The sequence below is a fragment of the Monomorium pharaonis genome, chromosome 6 (assembly GCF_013373865.1).
Source record: "Monomorium pharaonis isolate MP-MQ-018 chromosome 6, ASM1337386v2, whole genome shotgun sequence".
NCBI classification, from domain to species: Eukaryota; Metazoa; Arthropoda; class Insecta; order Hymenoptera; family Formicidae; genus Monomorium; species Monomorium pharaonis.
The window spans coordinates 10,447,544-10,468,622 of NC_050472.1; the positions used below are offsets into that span (position 1 = coordinate 10,447,544).

The 21,079-nt window shown below is 34.4% G+C and overlaps 1 protein-coding gene across 3 annotated transcripts in view; it reads right to left on the reverse strand.

The window, feature by feature from the left end:
• Nucleotides 1–3,683: 3,683 nt before the first annotated feature.
• Nucleotides 3,684–21,079, reverse strand: part of LOC105831393 — a 51,848-nt gene continuing 34,452 nt past the window's right edge. For 2 of the 3 annotated variants that reach the window (XM_036288163.1, XM_036288164.1), the window contains exons 2-5: nt 10,169–10,343; nt 6,724–6,943; nt 6,292–6,451; nt 5,327–5,648 (exon numbers count right to left, since the gene is read on the reverse strand). In XM_036288163.1, coding sequence (XP_036144056.1) covers nt 5,431–5,648; nt 6,292–6,451; nt 6,724–6,943; nt 10,169–10,299 — 729 coding nt within the window. In that variant the 5' untranslated portion in view covers nt 10,300–10,343 and the 3' untranslated portion in view covers nt 5,327–5,430. Of the gene's footprint in view, nt 5,649–6,291; nt 6,452–6,723; nt 6,944–10,168; nt 10,344–21,079 lie in introns of all 3 variants that reach the window. The other variant, XM_036288165.1, reaches the window with a different exon arrangement.

The window sequence follows — 21,079 nt, forward strand, 5'->3', positions numbered from 1 at the left end:
ATATTTTTTATTTTAAATTCAACATTCCTTTAGACTTTAAAAAGAATTAAATCATATCTGACGGTCGTTTTTAGAAATTATTTATGGATGAAAACTAGAGTCCTCGTTTGATGGCTGTACTTTTGATTTATTTATTTGTTGTTCTTTAAAAATAAAATTTTAAATTATCGCTATATCTCACAAACTTGTGACAATAGAGCAATCCTATGCAAACATTCTTACTATTATCAACCGTCAGAATATAATTTCTCTTATTTAGCATTTTTTCTAAGAAGGGTCAGCGATAGGGAAAAACGTTAAGTCCGCTGGTCGTAACAGGGTTTATAAAGTACTTAACGTAATGTAACGCATTACGGAAAAACCTGTGCGGTGATTGATTGGATCTATAAGAAAAAATCTAAATTGTTAAACATCTTTATTGCTTAAAAATGTCGTTATTTAATAAGAAAAAATATTGATAAATAAGGAACCCAGCAAACACAGAATATAGCAGGGTTGGGAACGTTACCTTAAAAAAGTAACGCGTTACCGTTACCGTTACTTTTTGTAAAAAGTAACTCGTTACCGTTACTCGTTACTTATTTTAAAAAGTAACGCGTTACCGTTACCGTTACTTAGAAAGTAACGATTTGTTACTTTTTTCGTTACTTTTTTGAAATGCTAAAGTAAAATGTTAAATTATAAAATTACATTATTTAATAATCAATATTAAAACTTAAAACTTTAAACTAGTTTCTAATATATAGCAAGCTTTTTTATATTAAACTCAATTAATAATTATTCTAATTTTTTATATTAATATCTTTATTTTTTTAATATACTTATCTTTATAAGAATTTATATTGTAATTCACAAATGTCATTTTGTCAAAAATTATTAATAAACTTTGTTTTTAAAAATTAATGTTATATAAGCATTCCAATATTCATTACCAGTATTGAAAATCTATAGTTCAGTTTCATATACATATACTATAGACTTTTAGACTTTTAATACTAGCAGTGACTATCGGAATGCAGCCTATATAAGGTAGAGAATATTTTTCAAACATATATTTAAAATATATATTATAAAATATGGAAATAAATATTTTATAATTGCATTTATTGCACGTAACCTATAATCTAGCAGATAGGTTATACATATTGTATGTATTTGCGTATTGAAGACGACTATCTACAGTCTTTTAAATCTCAAAATAAAAGGTTTACGCATCGCATTAACAAGATATTTCAACAGGGCATTCTCATGTGGCATTGACTTCCAGCGCCCTATATCGGAATATTTTTATCCAATTAAGAATTAATTATCCATTAAGAATAATGCGCGCGACCAGTACGCGATCTATTGAACAGATATAAAAGATATAGGGAACTAAAGTAACGATAAAAGTAACGGCTGAATTCGTTACCGTTACTGTAAAAATGTAACGACGTTACCGTTACCGTTACAGACATAAAAAAGTAACGAGCGTTACCAAAAAAATGTAACGAAAACGGTAACGGCGTTACAAGTAACGCGTTACTTCCCAACCCTGGAATATAGCAGCAACATTGCGGCAATGTTATAACATTGTAGCAACATTACAGCAATATTACAACATGTTCTGTGTTTGCTGGGAATTGTCAAAATATGCAATGCATATTATTAAGTTACTCACTCTAAAAATTTTGCTGATTGTATATCAGCATTCATATTATCATCATTCATATTATTATTTATATCATTATTTATATCATCATTTATATTATCCACTTGTGAATTCCTGAAATAGAGTAAAACAAATATATATATATTTTTATAGCTTACTTACACATGTATACTTACGCATGTACACACACACACACACACACACACACACACACACACACACACACACACACACACACACACACACACACACACACACACACACATTCAGATGCACGCACAAAAGAAAAAGAAAGAGAGCTGGCAAATTATTCGGCGCCAAGTTTTTGTAGTAGAATATTTATTTGTATTAAAATATTTATTTGTAATATTTGTAATTTATTTGTATTAAAATACTTATATATTTACTAGCTCAATATTATGTCCTTTATTTCTTGCTTCCTGACAATCGTTTTTTACAGGCGCATAGCAGCCTCATATTGGCGCACAGCAGCCAATAGTTTAATACGAAAGGCTGATATGTATAGTTTGATCTTGTATTTAAGATTTTCTTAAATTTATAATTAAATAACCTTTGTAGTTAATAAAATTGTATCTAAAGACAAACATAAGACAATCTTAAAGTCATATCAGATTATAAATAATAAATATTTTTATAACAATTATTTTGCAACTGTTAGATTATGTCCACAAATGCAAGAACTTTGACAACGAATGCAATAAGAAATTTACTTATTTACAGCATTAATACATCTGATTTCCATTCTCAAAACTAAGTGTAACACCTATATAAATCTGTACATAACAGTAAAAATGTAACGTTTAATATTATCAAATTTTTTTTGTGCCTTAACATAAGTTTATTATTACATATAGATTTAAGTTTAAAATAGATATCTAACGTAACGTAACACGTGCATACTAGTAACACAATAAAAATTGATCGAGCAAACATGTAACATAGAAAAAGAGAAATTTTGTATTTTTATCTTTTGAAAAGATTAATATGTTTTATTATTATAATATAAAATTTTATTATATAAACTAGTATAACTAGAGTTCGGAATTTCGTGTATGATCCCGTGTCGATCACAGGGTATGAATGAGTGAGAATATTCGTTGAAACAAAATAGGTATTGGATATCGGTGTATTTATAGGTACAGTCGGAAAGCGTCGAATCTTTTTGAGAAATGTTATTATCTCACTTTAGCGAATCTTTTCACTCGCAGAGAACCGTACATTACGGTTCTCTGCGCGCAACACGGGATCATGCGCAAACTTCTGGACCTTTTTTTTAGTTATTCTAACAATTTAACACTTTACTTGAATTAATACAACAGCAATATATTAAAATAACAAGCAAATATGTTAAATTTTGACATAAAGTTTTAACCAGGATATTTTTTAACAAGAAAACACAAAATTTTTTACTTCTTATAGACGTGATATTGTGTGTTCATTTTACGTCCACACGTCCATGGACATGAAACGAAGGTCTATCGTATGTTCAATTTCGGACATCTATTAATGGCAAATATTTAAACGTCCACAGGATATTCGGCTTTGGGCCCGTATTTATATTGTCGATTTTTAATTACTAAAACAGTCATAAGTACTGTCTTAAGACGTCATAAACCAAGTAAAACTTTTTGTGTCCACGCTAGAACTTGGTCCAAGTTTTTTGACCGAGGAATTTGTATAGCCAATCAATTTGCAACTTTTACGGAAAAGCGGCAAGTTTATTATAGCTATGTACACGTTTTTCAGATCGAGCTCTAGCATTGTGGACACAAGGCTAAAGGCTCAGACAGGACGCATCAAGTGTCAAGCAGTGAGCAGCAACCATATCAGCAATAACGTAGAAAATATCGCTTTGCTGATTGTATAATTACAATAATTTAAGATATTAATTTGATTTATTATGTTATATTATGTTTCATATAAAAAATATATAATTTGATTCTGCATTTCAAATTTATTATTGCTCATAATCTTCTGCTTTATATTTTTTGAACATTAATTTCAGCAATAATTACAAATACTAGGGCACTAAAAATTATATTCCTTTGAAATCTTTTTAAGTTCATTTCAAATTCTTTTTTGGATATTCAATAGACATATGATGTTGTGAAAAAAAACGAGCGCCCATAAGACGTTTATTGAACGTTCGTCGGATTTTATTCGGTTACTTAATACGTTTGGTAAAGCAAATCTGAGGCGTCTGGCGGCTCTGTTAACACATTCTGTCTTTGTTATTTACTGAAATTGAACAAAGATAGAATGAGGTAAGAGAGCACTCCGACGTCTCAGATTTGCTTTGCCGAAAGCAGTAAATGGATGTCCAAGCTCAGACGTCCAATAAACGTTCAATGGACGTCCATGTGCTATCTGATAGATACTTAACAGCATATGTTATTGTATTAAATAATGTATTATGATATATATTATAATTTATTCGTACAATTGTATGTATTTACTAATTTAGAAACAGTTAAATGTTTTAATTATAAAATGTATGTACATTTGAGCTTAATCATTTCTCACGTCATCTTTGAACATTACGCAACTTTTCTTGATTCAAGATTCAACTGATAAAATATTCTAGGATTATCGACACACACACACACACACGCGCGCGCGCGCGCGCGCGCGCACCGGGGGGGTGCGAAAGGGGGCCTTAGGCCACCCTTCCGCACCCACCCCATCCAAATCGTTAACCCATATACTGCAATGCGGAATCGTATCGTGTGCAATCGGGTTCGTGTGCAAATGGGTCAGTGCGCAATCGGGTCCGTGTGCAAACAGGTCGACGCGCAATCGAGTCCGTATGCAAATGGGTCGGTGCGCAATCGAGTCGGTGTGCAATCAGGTTTGTGTGCAATCGAGTCCGTGTCCAATCGGAACTGTGTCCAATCGGGACTGTCCCTGTGGTACAGTACAAGCGCGGACGTCGTTTACTTTACGTAATGTATTGATATCATGTATCGTATTTATGAAACTTTAGTGAAATAGGGTAGAATTTGGGTTTATATCTATCACACAGGTTTAGGTTTAGGTTTAGATTTATGTTTGCATGTTGTCAAGATCATGACCCTGAGTAATGTTTAAAAAGTTTTAACTATTGCTCATTGTTCTATGAACATAAATATAAACCTGTAAAACAAGATCTACTTTACTTGATTAAAGTTTCATAAATACGATACATGATAGCAGTGCTTTATGTAAAATAAACTGCATCCACGCTTGTACTGTACCACATGGGTTTGCGATTTTCCACGCCAAACAAAATCCACGTTTTTCGATTTCAATGTTTCCGCATTAACTAAATAGTGACATGAAATTGGTTGGGTTAGAGTTAAGAAAAATTACGGGGTGGGAGTGCAGAGAAGAGGCGAAGCCCCTCCTCCGCCCACGCGTTCTTTATACCATATAACTTCACGACTTTTTATAAAAAACGTGATTTTTATAAACATGTAGTTTTGGAAAATTACATGTAACATAGTTGATAAAACTTCTTGTGTTTATAACTTTTTAATAAACAATGAACAACGGCTAAAACCTTTTATACATTACTCAGAGTTGTAATCTTGACAATATGTCAAGGTCAAGGTCATTGGGGCTGGATTCCCTATTCGGCATGTTTACCGTAAATTTTTTAATCAATTCTCATAGTAATTTTGAAATACTTCTTCAAATTTTCACTGTTGATACATAAATATGAAACAATATATTATACTAAATAAAATAATAATACTAAACATAATAATAGATAAACACATTTAATTATCCGATTCGTATTCGGTCATCTCCTCGGACATATACTCTTGATCATCATCAGTTCCATCATCTTTGGGATCCTGTTCTTCTGTTACAAATGCATTTTTTTTAATTCTATTACGGATTCTCTGCTTTGCCGCACGTAAAACCTCCTGCATGTCCATTTTAAATTCCATTTTGCTCTCTGGCCCTTTAAAGAACAGACAATTTTGAGCTGCAACTGAAAGATAAAAATAAATATTTGTAAATTTACCCTACAAGGCTAATTTACCAATAAATTTTGTAGTTGGTTTTCTTAGTTCCTTTTTTGTTTGTTTACAAAAATCAACGAAAAACAGAAGTGAGAAAACCGTATAAAAATTCTTACTGTAGCTAGTAGGAAAAAATTATGCAAAAATTACTGCACAAAAAATTGCATACATTTCTGCAGTTCTTACAGATTTTTAAATTGGTTTTTTTGGAACACAAAAAACTTTAAAAAACATTACAGATTCTGCAGAATTTTATGTAAAGTTTTCTAAAGTTTTTTGCGTTTAAAAAAAGTTGCATAAAATTCTGCAAAATTTTCTGCAGAAAAATTCTGAAAGCGAAAATATTGTACAAAAATCTGTAAAAACTGCAGAAACTTATACACAAAGATATACAATTTTTGGTGTAGTAATTTTTGCATACTTTTCTTCTACGGGAGATTTTAAAGAGTTAAACAATAAAAAACATTTTGGCACAACTTCAGTTATTTGCCATTTGATATAAACAAATAAAAATTAAATGTTAATTATTAATAAAAGATGCAATTTTTCAATAGAAATTGTAGGGGAATTTTTGCAACAATGAATTGTAAATTATATTTAAAAATGTCTTACGATATAGTATATTGGCAATTTTTGTATCGCCAAAATTTCTTGACTCAGCACCACCAGACCACGTAAACTTATTGACCAACTCGTCGGTCATAATCTCCTTTAAAGAGGAATGTAAGAAGTCACGCAATTTGGAGCCTCCTAAACTTTTCAAATGATGATACTGAAATAATAAATAAAGTATATTTCAATATTGTACCTAAGTCAAATTCAAGTAACTAATAAATATGTATTTCATTATACATGTAATTCATTATACATGTAATATAAGAATAATAAGAGAATACAATAAATCGAGTTGTATTATATCTGTTTTATAACGCTGAAAAAGGACATTGAAATTATAAAGTGTGATCCATACATTTCAATCATATATTGAGAAATTATGGTAGGTATTGTAGATGCAATGGAGTCATTAATAATTAAGCTACTCACCATTTTCTTACGCGCACTTTTTTGGGAGTCGCTTTCCATTTCATCGAATTGGTCTAGCGTATTGAGCGGAAAGCCTTCGAGCGGTTCGTAAAAGCTTTTTGTTACATTTACTTCGCCTACTGTTTTCTGATGCAGTAACACTTCCTTCAATATTTGTTGACCTTGCTGCATTAATTGCTTATGCCCTTCAAGTAGTGCATTCATTTGTTTTTCTAGTACCCTACAAATTTTACAATAATTAAAATATTACTGCACTGAAAAAAAAGTAATATATTCAATAAGATATGTTATTACGGGTTGCCAATTACAGATATACTCAATACAATAATATATGCTATTGCAGTGTTACGTCCGGCGAGGTCAAGGATCGCGAATTGTGATTTTTATTAATTCCGATAATTTATTACTCTACTCCGCCGAGTGGAAACGGAGAGAGGTTGTGTAGGTGCAGGCAGAAAAGGAATAATATGTGAATAGAAACTATTTTTTTTTAGAGAGATCAATTTATTTTAAATTAATTCGGCCCTAGTAGGGTTATCCTAGTAGAGAGGGGGGTTCCAGGATAAATAGCCTCCAGGCGGACTATTATGGGCCTGGAGAAGTCGAATGCGTTCTCCGCTGGCGATTGCTCAGGCCCGCAGCCGCGCTGAACCGGGTCACCGACGTGTACGGGGGCGAGGGCGGCTCTAGTGACGGGCCTGCCGAAGGCCCTCGGGAGAGTGGCCCGTTGGTCCCCGTCCCCGCTTTTAATAGTTCGACGAGCCTTCTCAGTCGCGCCCATCGCCCATCCCGGCGTGACCTTCCCATCTGAATACGGGAAATGCCATTTCTCTTATTAATAGATTTCTCTCTTTTAAATTAGAACTTAGTTTCGTGGGAAATTTTAATATTCGGGTAGTCGGACGGCGGTGCTTCACTTGTTATACGCCGGTCGCTGGATCGCCTATCGGCGAGGATAGAAAAAGGATCGAGGGATATATATCTCGCCCCATGAACTTGGGTGGAGGCGTTTGGTTTAATAGCGGCATCGTCTTCGGTGTCCGCTCCGGTGCTGTCGGAAAAGTCGGACCGCATATAGCGCATCGACAACCCCGCGCCCACGCTAAAGTCTTACGACTCTGCAGGGGCGGTTAACGGGGAAGGATACACGCTTCCCAGCGCGCACCTTCCCGCACCGTTGGCTAGTCGTCCTCGATAGGATGGAGATTGCGACAGAGAGAGAGAGAGAGAGAGAGAGAGAGAGAGAGAGAGAGAGAGAGAGAGAGAGAGAGAGAGATCGAGAGAGAGAGAGAGAGAGAGGAGAGAGAGAGAGAGAGAGAGAGAAGAGAGAAGAGAGAGAGAGAGAGAGAGGAGAGAGAGAGAGCAGAGAGAGAGATACTAGCATAGAGATAGAGAGAGCTCTCTGCTCTTCTAGCTATCTCTAATCTCTGCTATCTCATATCCTTTATTCCTCTCTTCTCTCCTCTCTCTCTATGCCGCTCACTATCCCTCCTCCCGCGTTTTAACGCCGCCCGCGCTCTCTCAGCGAGTGACGTTCTCCCCCCTCCTCCCTGGAACGCCGAAAGCGCTCCCTCAGCGAGTGACGGGGGGCCGCTGAGCTCCTTGCAGAACTGCAACTCTGAGCCATGGTTAACCACTCTCACTATCTATGCTGGGAATTATTAAGAGTTACCGAAGCACCACCGATTGACCTGCACACACGATTTCGCGACTCGGAATGACAAAAAAGGGAAAAAAACACAAAAAAGAAGAAAAGAAGTCACTAGTCTTAATTGCACTAATTTTAATAACTAAAGATTAAAAAAAAGAGAGAGAACTCTCACCTTCACAATTAAGTTGCTCGAGTCGATAGGCAATGCGCGCACGTACGCTGACGTCGCACCGATAGATTTCACACGCGCGTCGCTCGCTGGGATCGCTCGTTGCGATCTATAATAGAGAAGAAAGAAAACTAATTAGTAGCGCGAGGGAGAAGTTGCCACCTCCTATCTTTTTCGTAAGTTTGAATGATAAAGCGAAAGTAAACCGAATTAAAGACTCTAAACTTACGAAAGATACTCAATATTTAAATCACAATAATATTCTAAGTTCGAATATTTGATATGCGAAAATATTCTAAGTTCGAAAGTTGATAGCGCGAAAATATTCTAAGTTCGAGAATCACATACGCGAAAATATTCTAAGTTCGAGAATCGGATACGTGAAAATATTTTAAGTTCGAGAATCCGATATGCGAAAATATTCTAAGTTCTAAAATCGCGGAATGACTCTTACAGCCTTTCGGCGCGAGAGGAAGAGGCAAAATCTCGATTTTTGCCCGAAAATCGCGGTTTATATACTCGCGAAGTGAGGGCCTTCGGGGGTGAAGAGCGCGGAAAGGAGAGCAATAAATCATCTAACGCCTGTCACCTAATTCGACAATTAACCAATTGTCGTGATTGACTTTAGGGTCGTTAGATGAATCCTCGCCCTCCCATTCATATATTTTATAGTCGCAGGGCGCGCAACTATCGCCCACTTCTTTTAATTTGCCGCATTCCGCAATTGAGTTTTTATAAACGGAGTTGAGGATAAGAGTTTCCTGTACCACGGAGGTACAGCGTGCTCCTCCTCGTGTTCGAACTCGATTTCTTACTTAATTAAGAGTTAATTAAGGGCGTCCGGCCCTTGCTGTCCTATTCCAAATGTTCCCGCGCGAGTGTCGATGCACCGGCGCCAGCGGGAGCGTAAGTTTGATTTTCGTCTGAGAAGTAATTAATGATTTGGATTAATTAATTGTTTTACGCGATTGCTATGGATGATTCGGAATTGAGGCGTCTCAGGAGGGAGCCGGCTAGGTGGAGAATCACTCCCCTTTTTGCGTTTTTGCGATATCTAATGTGGTTTGTTAAGAATTATCGTTTTCTAATTAACGCATGCGTGTCGGCATAGCGCGGGCCGCATGCTTGTAGCGCGTGATCGCCCGGGCCCGGCACCGAGAGTGCTATGGTGACGCGTCATCGCGGGGCGCGATTCTTGTCAATTTCGTGACGGCCGACGAGGAAAATCGGCCGGACGTAACAGCAGTATCAACATTGTACTTGCATTAATAGTAAATATTATTGTATTGAATATTCTATGTAGTTGGCAGCCCGCAATCACATATGTTATTAGCTATATTACATTTTTTTCTGTGTGTAAGTATTATACAAATATTAAAATTACAATCAGCGTAAAGCTCAAGGTCCTGATTCCGAAAAAGGTTTGGATACAAAAGAATTACTCGTTAATCATAGATGTAAAGAAAACCACAACTCCTTTACAGTGTAGTATAAAAAGGAATGTAATAACCACATCACAGAACAGTAATGCGAAATTCATAGATATAATATATTACTTTTACAATTGATTATTCACATAAAAGGCTGAATTTAACACATTTAAAATATTTCCATATGTTACTCACATTAATCTCTCAAGGATTTCATTTGAGTTGCGTGAGTCTATCGTATCAATAATCGGGGCAGCACTGTTAACTTTCGAAGAGGTAGGATAAGTTAGATTCGTCTCTTTTGGAGAATTAAGGGATATATCCATACTGCGCTTAAAAATTGGAGAATCTAATCCGGAAGAGGGCTCATCTGGAACAGACAATATTTTTTTCTTGAACAAAAAATATAAAAAAAAAACATGAATAAAATTGTTACTAAAATAAATAAGTATGTTTATAAAGTATTTATTGCTTTTATTTTATATTTATATTACATTGCCGCTTATCAAGTTAAAACTTCAAATTTTATTTTTGTTTATTTAAGGGGATGCTGGAGTCGTCTATTTTACCGATTGAACGTTATTATTTTTAATTAGGCCTATTTTTTTACTGATTTCATATAATTAAAAATTCTTCTCTAGAATTAAAGTATAGACAATAACAAATAGTGCCTCCCTATAATTTCATGTCAAAAACAAAAAAAGTTAGTAAATTATACTTTTGTGCAGTCGTCTCGTATCTTTCATTTGCAACACATAAGTTTTAAAAATTTTGTAAGTACAAATAACTAGTACTACGCACTAATTTTATTATATGAAAGAATAATAAAATGCTTGCAGAAATGAGCTAGAAGCTTTAGTATAAGAAAAAAGCCTCAGAAAAAATTTCGTATATATGTGTGAGTGAGGAACCGGTACGAGGCGGTCCGAGGATAGAAACAGAGCACTAGTTTAATTCACAGATTAATATTAATACGTGTATTTTAATTCTGGAAAAGATTTTTTTAATCTATAAAAGAAATATATACGAAATCTCATTAATAATGTGCACGAATGACTCTACATTATTGACCTCGATCAAGTTTGAGAGGCAGTCCAGCATCCCCTTAATGTTAAAGTTTACAGTTAAATTGAAATGATTATTAATAAATAAATACGTTTAATAATTAATATACTATCATGATCTATTTACGTTTTTTCACACAAGATAACTTTTGAATCAACACTATCTGACGCATTAACATATTTTTTGTCACCTCCGGTATTCTTAAACTTTTTGCCCATCAGTCGTAGTTGGTCAATTTCCTGCTTCATGTGTTTCATGCATTGGCTACTTTCAGATTTTTTCTTTGGACGTTTAGACTCATCGTCCAAAGATGTCAGTTTTTTGAAGGTTTTAGGACTCTACCCCAGTGCTCGAAATTTTGAAAACTTTTTTCTTTTTTTCTACCTTTTTCTCCATGTTGCTATGATTTCGATGAACAACAAAATTTAGTGATTTAAAACTGCATTGTATTTTTAACAAATATTAATCTCATGTTTTTTGTTGAAAGTAATAATATTGCTCTTTATTTAAATAAACATTGCACACAAAAAGAAATAAAATGTGAATAATACAAAGAATTTCTATGTGGATTGTTTTTTATTTTTGGAAAAGTAGTCGGTATAATTGTATTGTCTTCAGAATTTCTTGAATTTAATATTGAGGTACTATTAGGGGTGTAAGTACCTCATTTGCAGATCCTCATTTGCAAAAACGCACTCTTCTTAGCCTTCTACACTACTCCACTTCGGTATCCTGTACATTTTGCTTTTGACATCGATTAAGTTGACTGCTCGACTGCCGTGACAGATTTAAGCAATTGTATATTCCCACACAATCGGAAGTCAGTCCGATATCATATAAAGCAATCTGTGTACGAAATTTTTAAACAATGAAGAAAATATTTCTTTCCATTTGTACAATGTTTTCCATTTGTTCATTATTAAGCAGACATTAAAATTTTGAAGGAGAGTGCAATGTTGCATGGATGTTGAAAATGTAATTTTTCCAACTTGCAGCTTCCGAAATTGCTGGCAAAGGCAAACAGGGATGTGTTCTACTAGAGGACTTTCTGCATAAGGTTTCAACAAAAGAGCGATTTTCGAATATATTTTCGAAATTCCGGCATGTTGTTCTCGTAGCAAAATGCACTGACCCAGTGAGAAATAGTACATCGAATCGACATCAATTCGACGTCAAATTGATGTCGAATTCATTATCGTTTCTCACTGGGGAACGTTTCCAAAGAACCTAATTGCCTACATCGTCGACTATGTGCAAAAGGCCATGTACATTGTATGAAAAAAACTGTTTTCCGTATAGTTGCTTACACATATTGACGTAGGTCTCCAAAACTTCTTGGCAGAATGAGTACATTTCTTCAGTCACGTTTTCAAAATTGAGAAGGCGTATTACGCAATGCAGCAACATAAAATGGCAATAATATTCTTCACTAAAAACATTTTGCAGAACAGCCGGAACAATATATAGTAGCAGTTGTCTAAATTCAGTATCTTTGAAGTGATGGAACATGGACAATTTATTTGGGCGGCAATTAAATTCCGTGGGACAATATGATGCTGTCATTATCGAATCAAGAATATCCAGTTGTCTTACGTTCAATTTTGAAAGTCCACACTTCCTGTGAATATGAGCAGAGAAAACTTTTTTAACATTTTCTATATACACAAGGTATAAGCTTTCGAAAGGAACTTGCGTGACTAATCCCAACACCGGAGATAATGGACTTTGGCCTTTGTAATAATCTTCGTCTATCATATCACGGTACTCTTCACATCCGTTCTTGATGAATGTCGAATTCTTGGAAAAATCATCGCTCCTCGAAAACCAGGTTTTTCGCAACAATGACCTTGAACTTTGCATTTTGAAATTTCTCGTTTGATGATGTGTGCCCATAATAAGTTAACCAAACGCTTTTGCAGGTGCATTGGCAATAAAACACCGGACATTCAACGGAAGCTGTCAATTGCGTATGAAGATTCCACCTTCTTCACGTATATCCACAATTTCTTGAATAAACTGAACAAAAAATTAAATGCATTTGATGGTTTTTGTTTTCTTTTGAACACACCCGCTATTAGGGTTTTTATCAGTTAAATTCAAAATCCGATATTGAATAGGCCAAAATTGATCTGTGTCACTTCTGTGCATTTTAGCACCGTCGATACTAAAATCTATTTCAACAGTATCAGGCAACATATCTTCAGGAAGATTTTGCACTTTTTTTAAGTGTGCATTTTAACCCCATATGCAGGTACTCTCCTCCAAGTATTTATTGAACTTGCGTAGTAGCGACAGTAGTTGGAGTTTTTAATAACTTTCTCGTATCCTTGGGTAGGCAAAGCAGGTTGAAAGAAAACTCACGTAATGTTTAAAGCAGTAAATTTCCTTGTTTATGCTTTAAATTTTTTTGCTAAAAATGTATTTTTTAATATCATCTACATATCTGCAAGGTTTTGTAATACTTTGTAATTCTTATCTTCTGAAGAGTTTGATGTATTATTGTGTTCTTCTACATTATCGTACCCAATATTACCGTCTTCCACTTTTTCTTTATTTTTTTCACCTTGAATTTTATAAACATCCTCGTCGATGTAAAATTCGTTTATTATTGATAAGTAAAGCCTTTAAAAAAAATGTAAAAAATAAATAATTAGCGTAGGAAAGTTTTTTTATTTAAGGGGGGCAAGTCATGTAAATCGAAATTTTTTAGCAATTTTTTTTTCTTGCTTAAATTTATAGGAAATTTTCCGTAGAATATGAAAAAAAATAGTAGAAACCGATTTGAGAGTTCCTTCTATGTTATTTTCGTCGAAAAGTGAACGGTCGAATTGGGCGGAGCACTCATGTAGACGAGTTGGAAACTCAGTCTTTCGATCCGTCTGTAATAAATGTTAACCTGGCTGTTTTTGTTTCAGATGAATACAAGTAGCGCTACATTGCACGCCGACAAGTGACTTCAACGTCGACGCATTAGATTTACATTATTATTATTTATAAAATACATATTATTTTTCTGTCAAAAAATATTTTTTTAATAATTCAATATTACAATAACATACCCTGAAAATTTCAAAAAAATGGGTTGTAAAATTTCCTCAAACAAAATTCCAAAAAATCACTCAATTTTCAGCGCGTTACATGACTTGCCCTCCTTAAAAGTCCAAAATCCGTACTTTGAGATGTTAATCACCCAATGAACACGCTGTGAGCATTTATGGAACATTTATAAAACATATTGCACATAAATGTTACAGACCAGCACAACGAACTAATAATGTGACAAGTATGTCATTGACATAACGAGACTATAACTGTTACGTATGTCTGTGTTGTCACTTTTTCGTTGCATAGTTACGTAACATTTACATAATTTTGTTGACGTCAATAAGCCAAATGTTAATGTTTCGTAAATGTGATGTTACTATTGTAATGTTATTGCACCATCATGTTTAATACATAACAATTACATAATTTTGATAACGTCAATGAGCGTAACATAAAAATTTCGTAAATGCAGCATAAATGTAATAATGTTATTGTGACATCATGTTTAATACATAACAATTACGTAATTTTAATGACGTCAATGAGCGTAATATAAAAATTTTGTAAATTCAGCATAAATGTGATAATGTTATTGTGACATCATGTTTAATACGTAACAATTATGTATCTTTGATGACTTCAATGAGCTTAACATAAAAGTTTTGTTAATGTAGCATAAATGTGATAATGTTATTACGACATCATATATCTTTAACACCTTCCGTGCCACGTGAATCACTGTAATCCATTCTGGACTTCCCACTGTTACTATTATTACTTATTAATTATTTACTAAGCATAAGAAGAAATATAATTTTATTAAATAAAAATAAAAATAATAATTTGTTAAATAATAAATAATTTACAATTATGCGGAAATTTTGATTATAGCCTCTTGTAATTATTATATCTTTTTAGTTTACATACTGCATTTAGTAAAATAGTTTTGTAGTTAGTATATACGCAATCTATTAAAATCAATAACATTCTACTTGAACCAGGTAAAATCTATTTACATATCAGCCGATTAGAACTTATTCTATATTATATAAATTTAAAAAGTATGTAGTTCGCGGATTGCCGCTAGACGACGCACGCGGCATCTTTCTCCTAATGCAATTTACACTCCAAAGGCTACATAAACAGACCACCCACGGTGACAGAAACCGGATCAATCTATGTTATCATAGTGAGCTTTCGGGGCATATGTATTTTTTATTACGTTTTAAAGACACATCTTAGCTGTTATGGCTAAATTTTAGCTTTGGTAAGAAATCCTTTTTAAGAAAAATAAAGTAAAAACGACATAATAGTTACAAGAAGAATCTTTCTAATACGTAATTTTATACGAGCATTTTACGTTAATTTATACGTAAAAGTCAGCTTATACGTAAAAGTAACGTTATTTTATACGTAAATGTGACTTCATATACGTAAAAGTAATGTTATTTTATACGAAACCATTATGTGTATGTTCCCTCTCTCTTTTTCCGATAATGATCACATAAATGTTACGAATCAGTGTTTACTGGGCATTCTTCCTTTATTTTGAACAGTTGAAGAACATACATGCATTTTTACAGTCCGAAAAAGTGCGTTCTTTCATTGCACTCAAAAGTCTCACAGTGCCTGGGTTAATTTGACCTTTGTGTGACCTTTATGTTCAATACAAGAAATGTGCCCTTTAAGGATTAAGTTAAAGTAAATGGCTTGTAAAATTGAATTAAAAATTTAGTTACATTAAAAATTGCGTTAAAATTAAATAATGTTAAATTAAGTTGAATTAAAATTTTAAAAAGCATTATTTATGTGAAATTAAAATGTCATAATCTTTTTTAGAAATTAATTTATTTTAAAAGACAAAACAAAACATTATATAGATTATTAAATAAATTTAATATTTTATTTGTATATTAAATTTATATAAAATAATAAAGAATTGTTCTTTATAGAGGAAGGTTTTTCTCTCTTTTTAATTATTTTTTTTTACATAAGTACATTTTTAATTAAAAATTAATAAATTAAAATTTATATATAAAAAATAAATTAAAAATAAAAATTAACTTATTTAAAATTAAGTTAATAGTTATTTATTTCTTAACTTTATTATTTAACTTTTTAACTAATTACTCAACCCTTTTAACTTTAATAGAAATATTTTAAAATTTTTCTTTTAAATTACAGTTAATAAAATTATTGTTCTTTGTTTTTAAAGTCATATGACTTTATTTATTATGACAACAGTTGCTGCAGACATGAAAACAATATTTAACATTACCTAAGATTAAAAATTTTATAGAAGAAAAAATATTAGTTCTTTTAAAAAACGGAAAAATTTTATCTTATTAATATTAAAAATTATAACTAAGGATTAATTAACAAAATTTAATAAGTAAAACAGTTAAAGGATTGAAAATATAATCAGTTTAAAAAATTAAGGTCTGATTGCACCAAAGTTATTTTGACTTTAATTGAATTTAAATATATATCTGCCTTTATTTAGACAAAAAGATAAGAATAAGCGTATGTTTACGTCTTGTTTAAAATAAAAACAATGTTCATGCAACAATTAAAAATAACAATGTTAAGGTACTAACTTTAAGAGAATTTTAAACTTAAATTTACTGATTAAACAGATACTTATACGATTTATGATATTAAGGTACAATTTACATCAATATGTTACTATTATATTGTAACGCGCGCGCCCGCGGAAAAAAAAACACTCTTTTTCGAACTTGAATAATCAAGCGTCTTTATTTGAAAGATGACAGACACGTTCGATCTAGCTCGCAGTTCCCTTACAACTATTTATTTATTCTTATTTACTCCCTTTGCCCGGCTCTCAATAGCTGACCGCCGCCGCCGATCGATATCGCCGATCCGACAACTGACTCGCGGTAGAAGAGTATACCGGGCAGCGCACGTAACAATATTAATGACACGTGCGTAAATAAATTTTTGCATAAACTTTTTTGTACAAAATTAAGTATGGTCAAGTTTAATTCTAAAAACAATGTTGTTTTTTCGTGTATGATTTGAGATTTCAATTTCATAACTAGTGTAAAGTTTTTATATTAAGCAAATATTATCACGACTTTTTTGATAACTTTGGATATTGATCATATTGGTATAAGAAATGTTTAAAAAAATTTAAATTAAAATTTTTTTTGTTCTTGGCATAAAATCCACATTGTAAACCTATATTAATGTACCCAATAAACACTGTATGGATCATTTATATATCAATTTCATAACACACTATACATATTTATTACAGATCAGTGTAACGAAACTACGACGTATTAGTTATGTCATTAACGTAATAAGTCTGTAATTGTTATATTAGATTGTTATGTAATATTGGCATAACTTTGTTACGTAATATTTATGTAATTTAATGAACATAAATGTGCATACCCTAAAAACTTCATAAATCTTACATAATTATAGTAACATAATTGAGATGTAATATTAAACATGTAATATTTATGTAATTTAATAAACTGTAACGACCGTTTTCGCGCGGAAATCTTAGCTCGTCGGAACAATAAAGGCCAGGGCGAAAAAGGCTCAGAAACAGCAGAAATGCAATGGATAGTTTAGACGATACAGTTTTATTATTTTATTATAATACAATGACGGTTACGGATATGTACAACGCGAATGAAGTATATACAATGATCGGGCTATGTATAGCGATGTTTTCCCGGTGATCAGGGACGGAGCGCGTGACAGCGGGCCGATCAGCTGTCCGGTATGGCGGGATGTCGGCGGTGCGCGGTGAGGCGGGCGGCGCGTGTAGTGAGCCCGACGTTCGGGCTCGGTGGCCGGCGGGCGCGCGGTGTGGAACCGGGTGTCTCGCGCCCCGACGTTTTTCTATGAATTGCTACGGCAATTCTTCGAACGGCGGCTTGGTTTTCTGGAACGGCGTCGGCCCCGAGTACTCTCGGGGGGAGACGGAGAACACTCCGTGCCGTTTACCGGGCCGTGAGGATGCGGTCGAGAAGGATCCTTGCTAGCTGCCGAGAGCTCTCGGCGGAGACAGAGCACGCTCTACCCCCGTTGTCTGCTTAGCAAGGAAGGAAGTCAGGCGAGCTAGGCCGAGAACTCTCGGCGATGACGGAGAACACTCCACCGTTTTGCTGGCTCGTAGGGCTTGTCTTCTCGTCGGAACGTATCGGACGGGATAACGAGAAGTGGAGTTTGTCGCTGCCGGGCGGCCTTATATATGGTCCCCGGCAGCGACTCGGGAGTTTTTGGAATTCCTCGGCCTCCTCTCGGTTACATCTCCGGGATGCTGATTCGAGAGGAGGGAGGCGAAGCGCCTCCGAGATGCTCGTCATCTCGATGGCGTGGAGTGCTTATGGCGCGCTTTTGCCCGTTTCTCGGCCCGTTTCCTGGCCCGGCGGATGGTCGGCCGGGCCTCGCGGTCGTTGTTAGCCGCTTAGGAACGCGGTTCGTTACAAAACATAAATGTGCATACCCTAAAAACTTCATAAATCTTACATAATTATAGTAACATAATTGAGATGTAATATTAAACACGTAATATTTATGTAATTTAATGAACATAAATGTGCATACCTTAAAAACTTCATAAATCTTACATAATTATAGTAACATAATTGAGATGTAATATTAAACACGTAATATTCATGTAATTTAATAAACATAAATGTGCATACTCTAAAAACTTCATAAATCTTACATAATTGTAGTAACATAATTGAGATGTAATATTAAACACGTAATATTTATGTAATATTATTGTTAACGTGCGTTCTGTAAAAACAATGTACATGACTATAATGATAAAACTGTAATATTATTTTAAAAAGAAAATAATACGTGACTTTATTGATGTACCTAAGTGTTTGAGAAAAATAACGTAACTATTATATCTTAAAAAAATAATAACTGCAACTCATTCTTGAACATTTTCTTTAAATAATTTATTTCAACATTTCTATAATTTTTTACATTATTTAATACTTTCTCTGTGTAAAAAACTGGATTAAAAACTGTAATTATATATATATATATATATATATATATATATATATATATATATATACCTAGGAAGAAACGCGAGATCGGATGATATACGTAATTATTTCAAGATCGTCTCAAGTAATGTCTTAAGATGCTAATATGGCTCTGTGATTGGCCGATGGCATCATAAGACAGAACTTAAAATAATCTTAAATACAAGACCCGACTATGAATACCAACCTAGAAAAATAAATCATTAAATACTTAATATAAAAATATTATATTGTTTACGTTCTTCATACTAAATGCATGATTAATTAATTTTTGTATACATTTGCATTATGAAGTTTATATGAATAAGCCTTTACTAGATATAGTTTTACTGTGATTGGCCTAAACATACATGCAAGCGCGCAATTATGCCACCAAAACAATATCTCGCGCATTCGCTCGGCATCGGCCGCCACGTTTTTGTAGAATCTCCGAAAACGGTAGTAATCGTGGACGTGCAATATATTTTCTCTGAAAATTGTGATTCTGAAAGGTCTGATAGGTGTGGATGTGCAAATATTTTTTGGTAAGTACGTCGCTCTCCTCCGCGAAAGCGAAATATTAATTATTAAAGCTACAGACGACTTGGTAGGTTATGATACCTATCGTATTCAATAGAGCAGTTAATTAAATATCTATGGCTAGCAGTTCAGGATGTTGTTGATTCAAAAACATACCCCAAATTCATATTACATATAATTCGTATTCGTGTTATTGCATATTACTTGTGTTTTGGTAAAGCAGAGATTTTCACTCAAAACGAGGTAAACCTGCCAAGTCGTCTTTCTCTTAATGACTTTATTTATTGATTGAATTGTATCGTTTATTCTCCAGAAAATCAGCTTTCTTAAATTTATCTTTATTCAGGAGAAAAGGATAACATGAGCATACGACACATAATGTATATCACAATCTTTGTCTAATTGAAATCTGATTTTCTATTTTTTGTTGATAAGTAAAATAATAATTATGTCTAAACCAAAGTTAAAACACAAACAAAGACTTTGAAGACATCACAAAGGAATGGTTTCGTCAAGGTGGCCAGAGGCTTAGTAGACAACAAAAAGACATCGAGCAAGGAAATAAACCCACAAATTAGATGCCATTTAGATGCCTGAGAAATTTTAAAGCTCAAAATTTATTGTCAGTATTTTTTTATATTAGTTGTGGCGAGTCAGGGCTAACGCGCCCCTGACAGTACGCCACCACAATACATTGTTAGAGAAACAGGACCACGCGCCCCTTGACAGTAGGCTACCACAAAAGCACAGTAAGAAATCCGAGATCTTACTTTCCAAAAACGCGTTACGCACGCTCACCACTAGAGGCCCTCCTTACTCAAGAGTAATGTGACAGTTACCAGCCTTTATAAGGAGCAGCGGTGAACCGGAAAGTCACTCTTTGCGCTCTGAAGCAGATAGTCAATTTTGCGAGCGGAAAGCACTACGCTTTACCGCCAGTACAGTTACCACGGCGACTACTCAGGAAGAAGCCACGAAGCTGCAGTGGAGACTCCGGGCGCTCACGTTGTCACCAGTCCGGAACACGCGGCCACCTCGTGTACTGCTAGCCGAGGGAGATCTGAGGATCTGGAGGTACACCTCTCCACGGTACCAACTGCCGGACCTGCTAGAGAACCTCGCCAGGGACAGCTGCAGTGTCGCCACGCAGACGGATACCACAGACAACTGCCAGAGAGATCAGGCGACGCAGACAGCCCTCGGAACTACCACCACGAGTGGAACGCAGACCAACCGCAGCAGTCAGGCCGGCAGACCAAAGCGGAAGAAGGCCAAACAACGGAGACCATCGAAGGAAAAACCGTCCAGGGTAAAAAGGCATCGTGTCGAGGAGCCCGCTGCTACGCCGCCCAAGAGCGTGACCGACTGTAACAACAACGAGGAACCAGCATACCGGGTTACAGTCACCAAACCACCATTACGGTGGAGG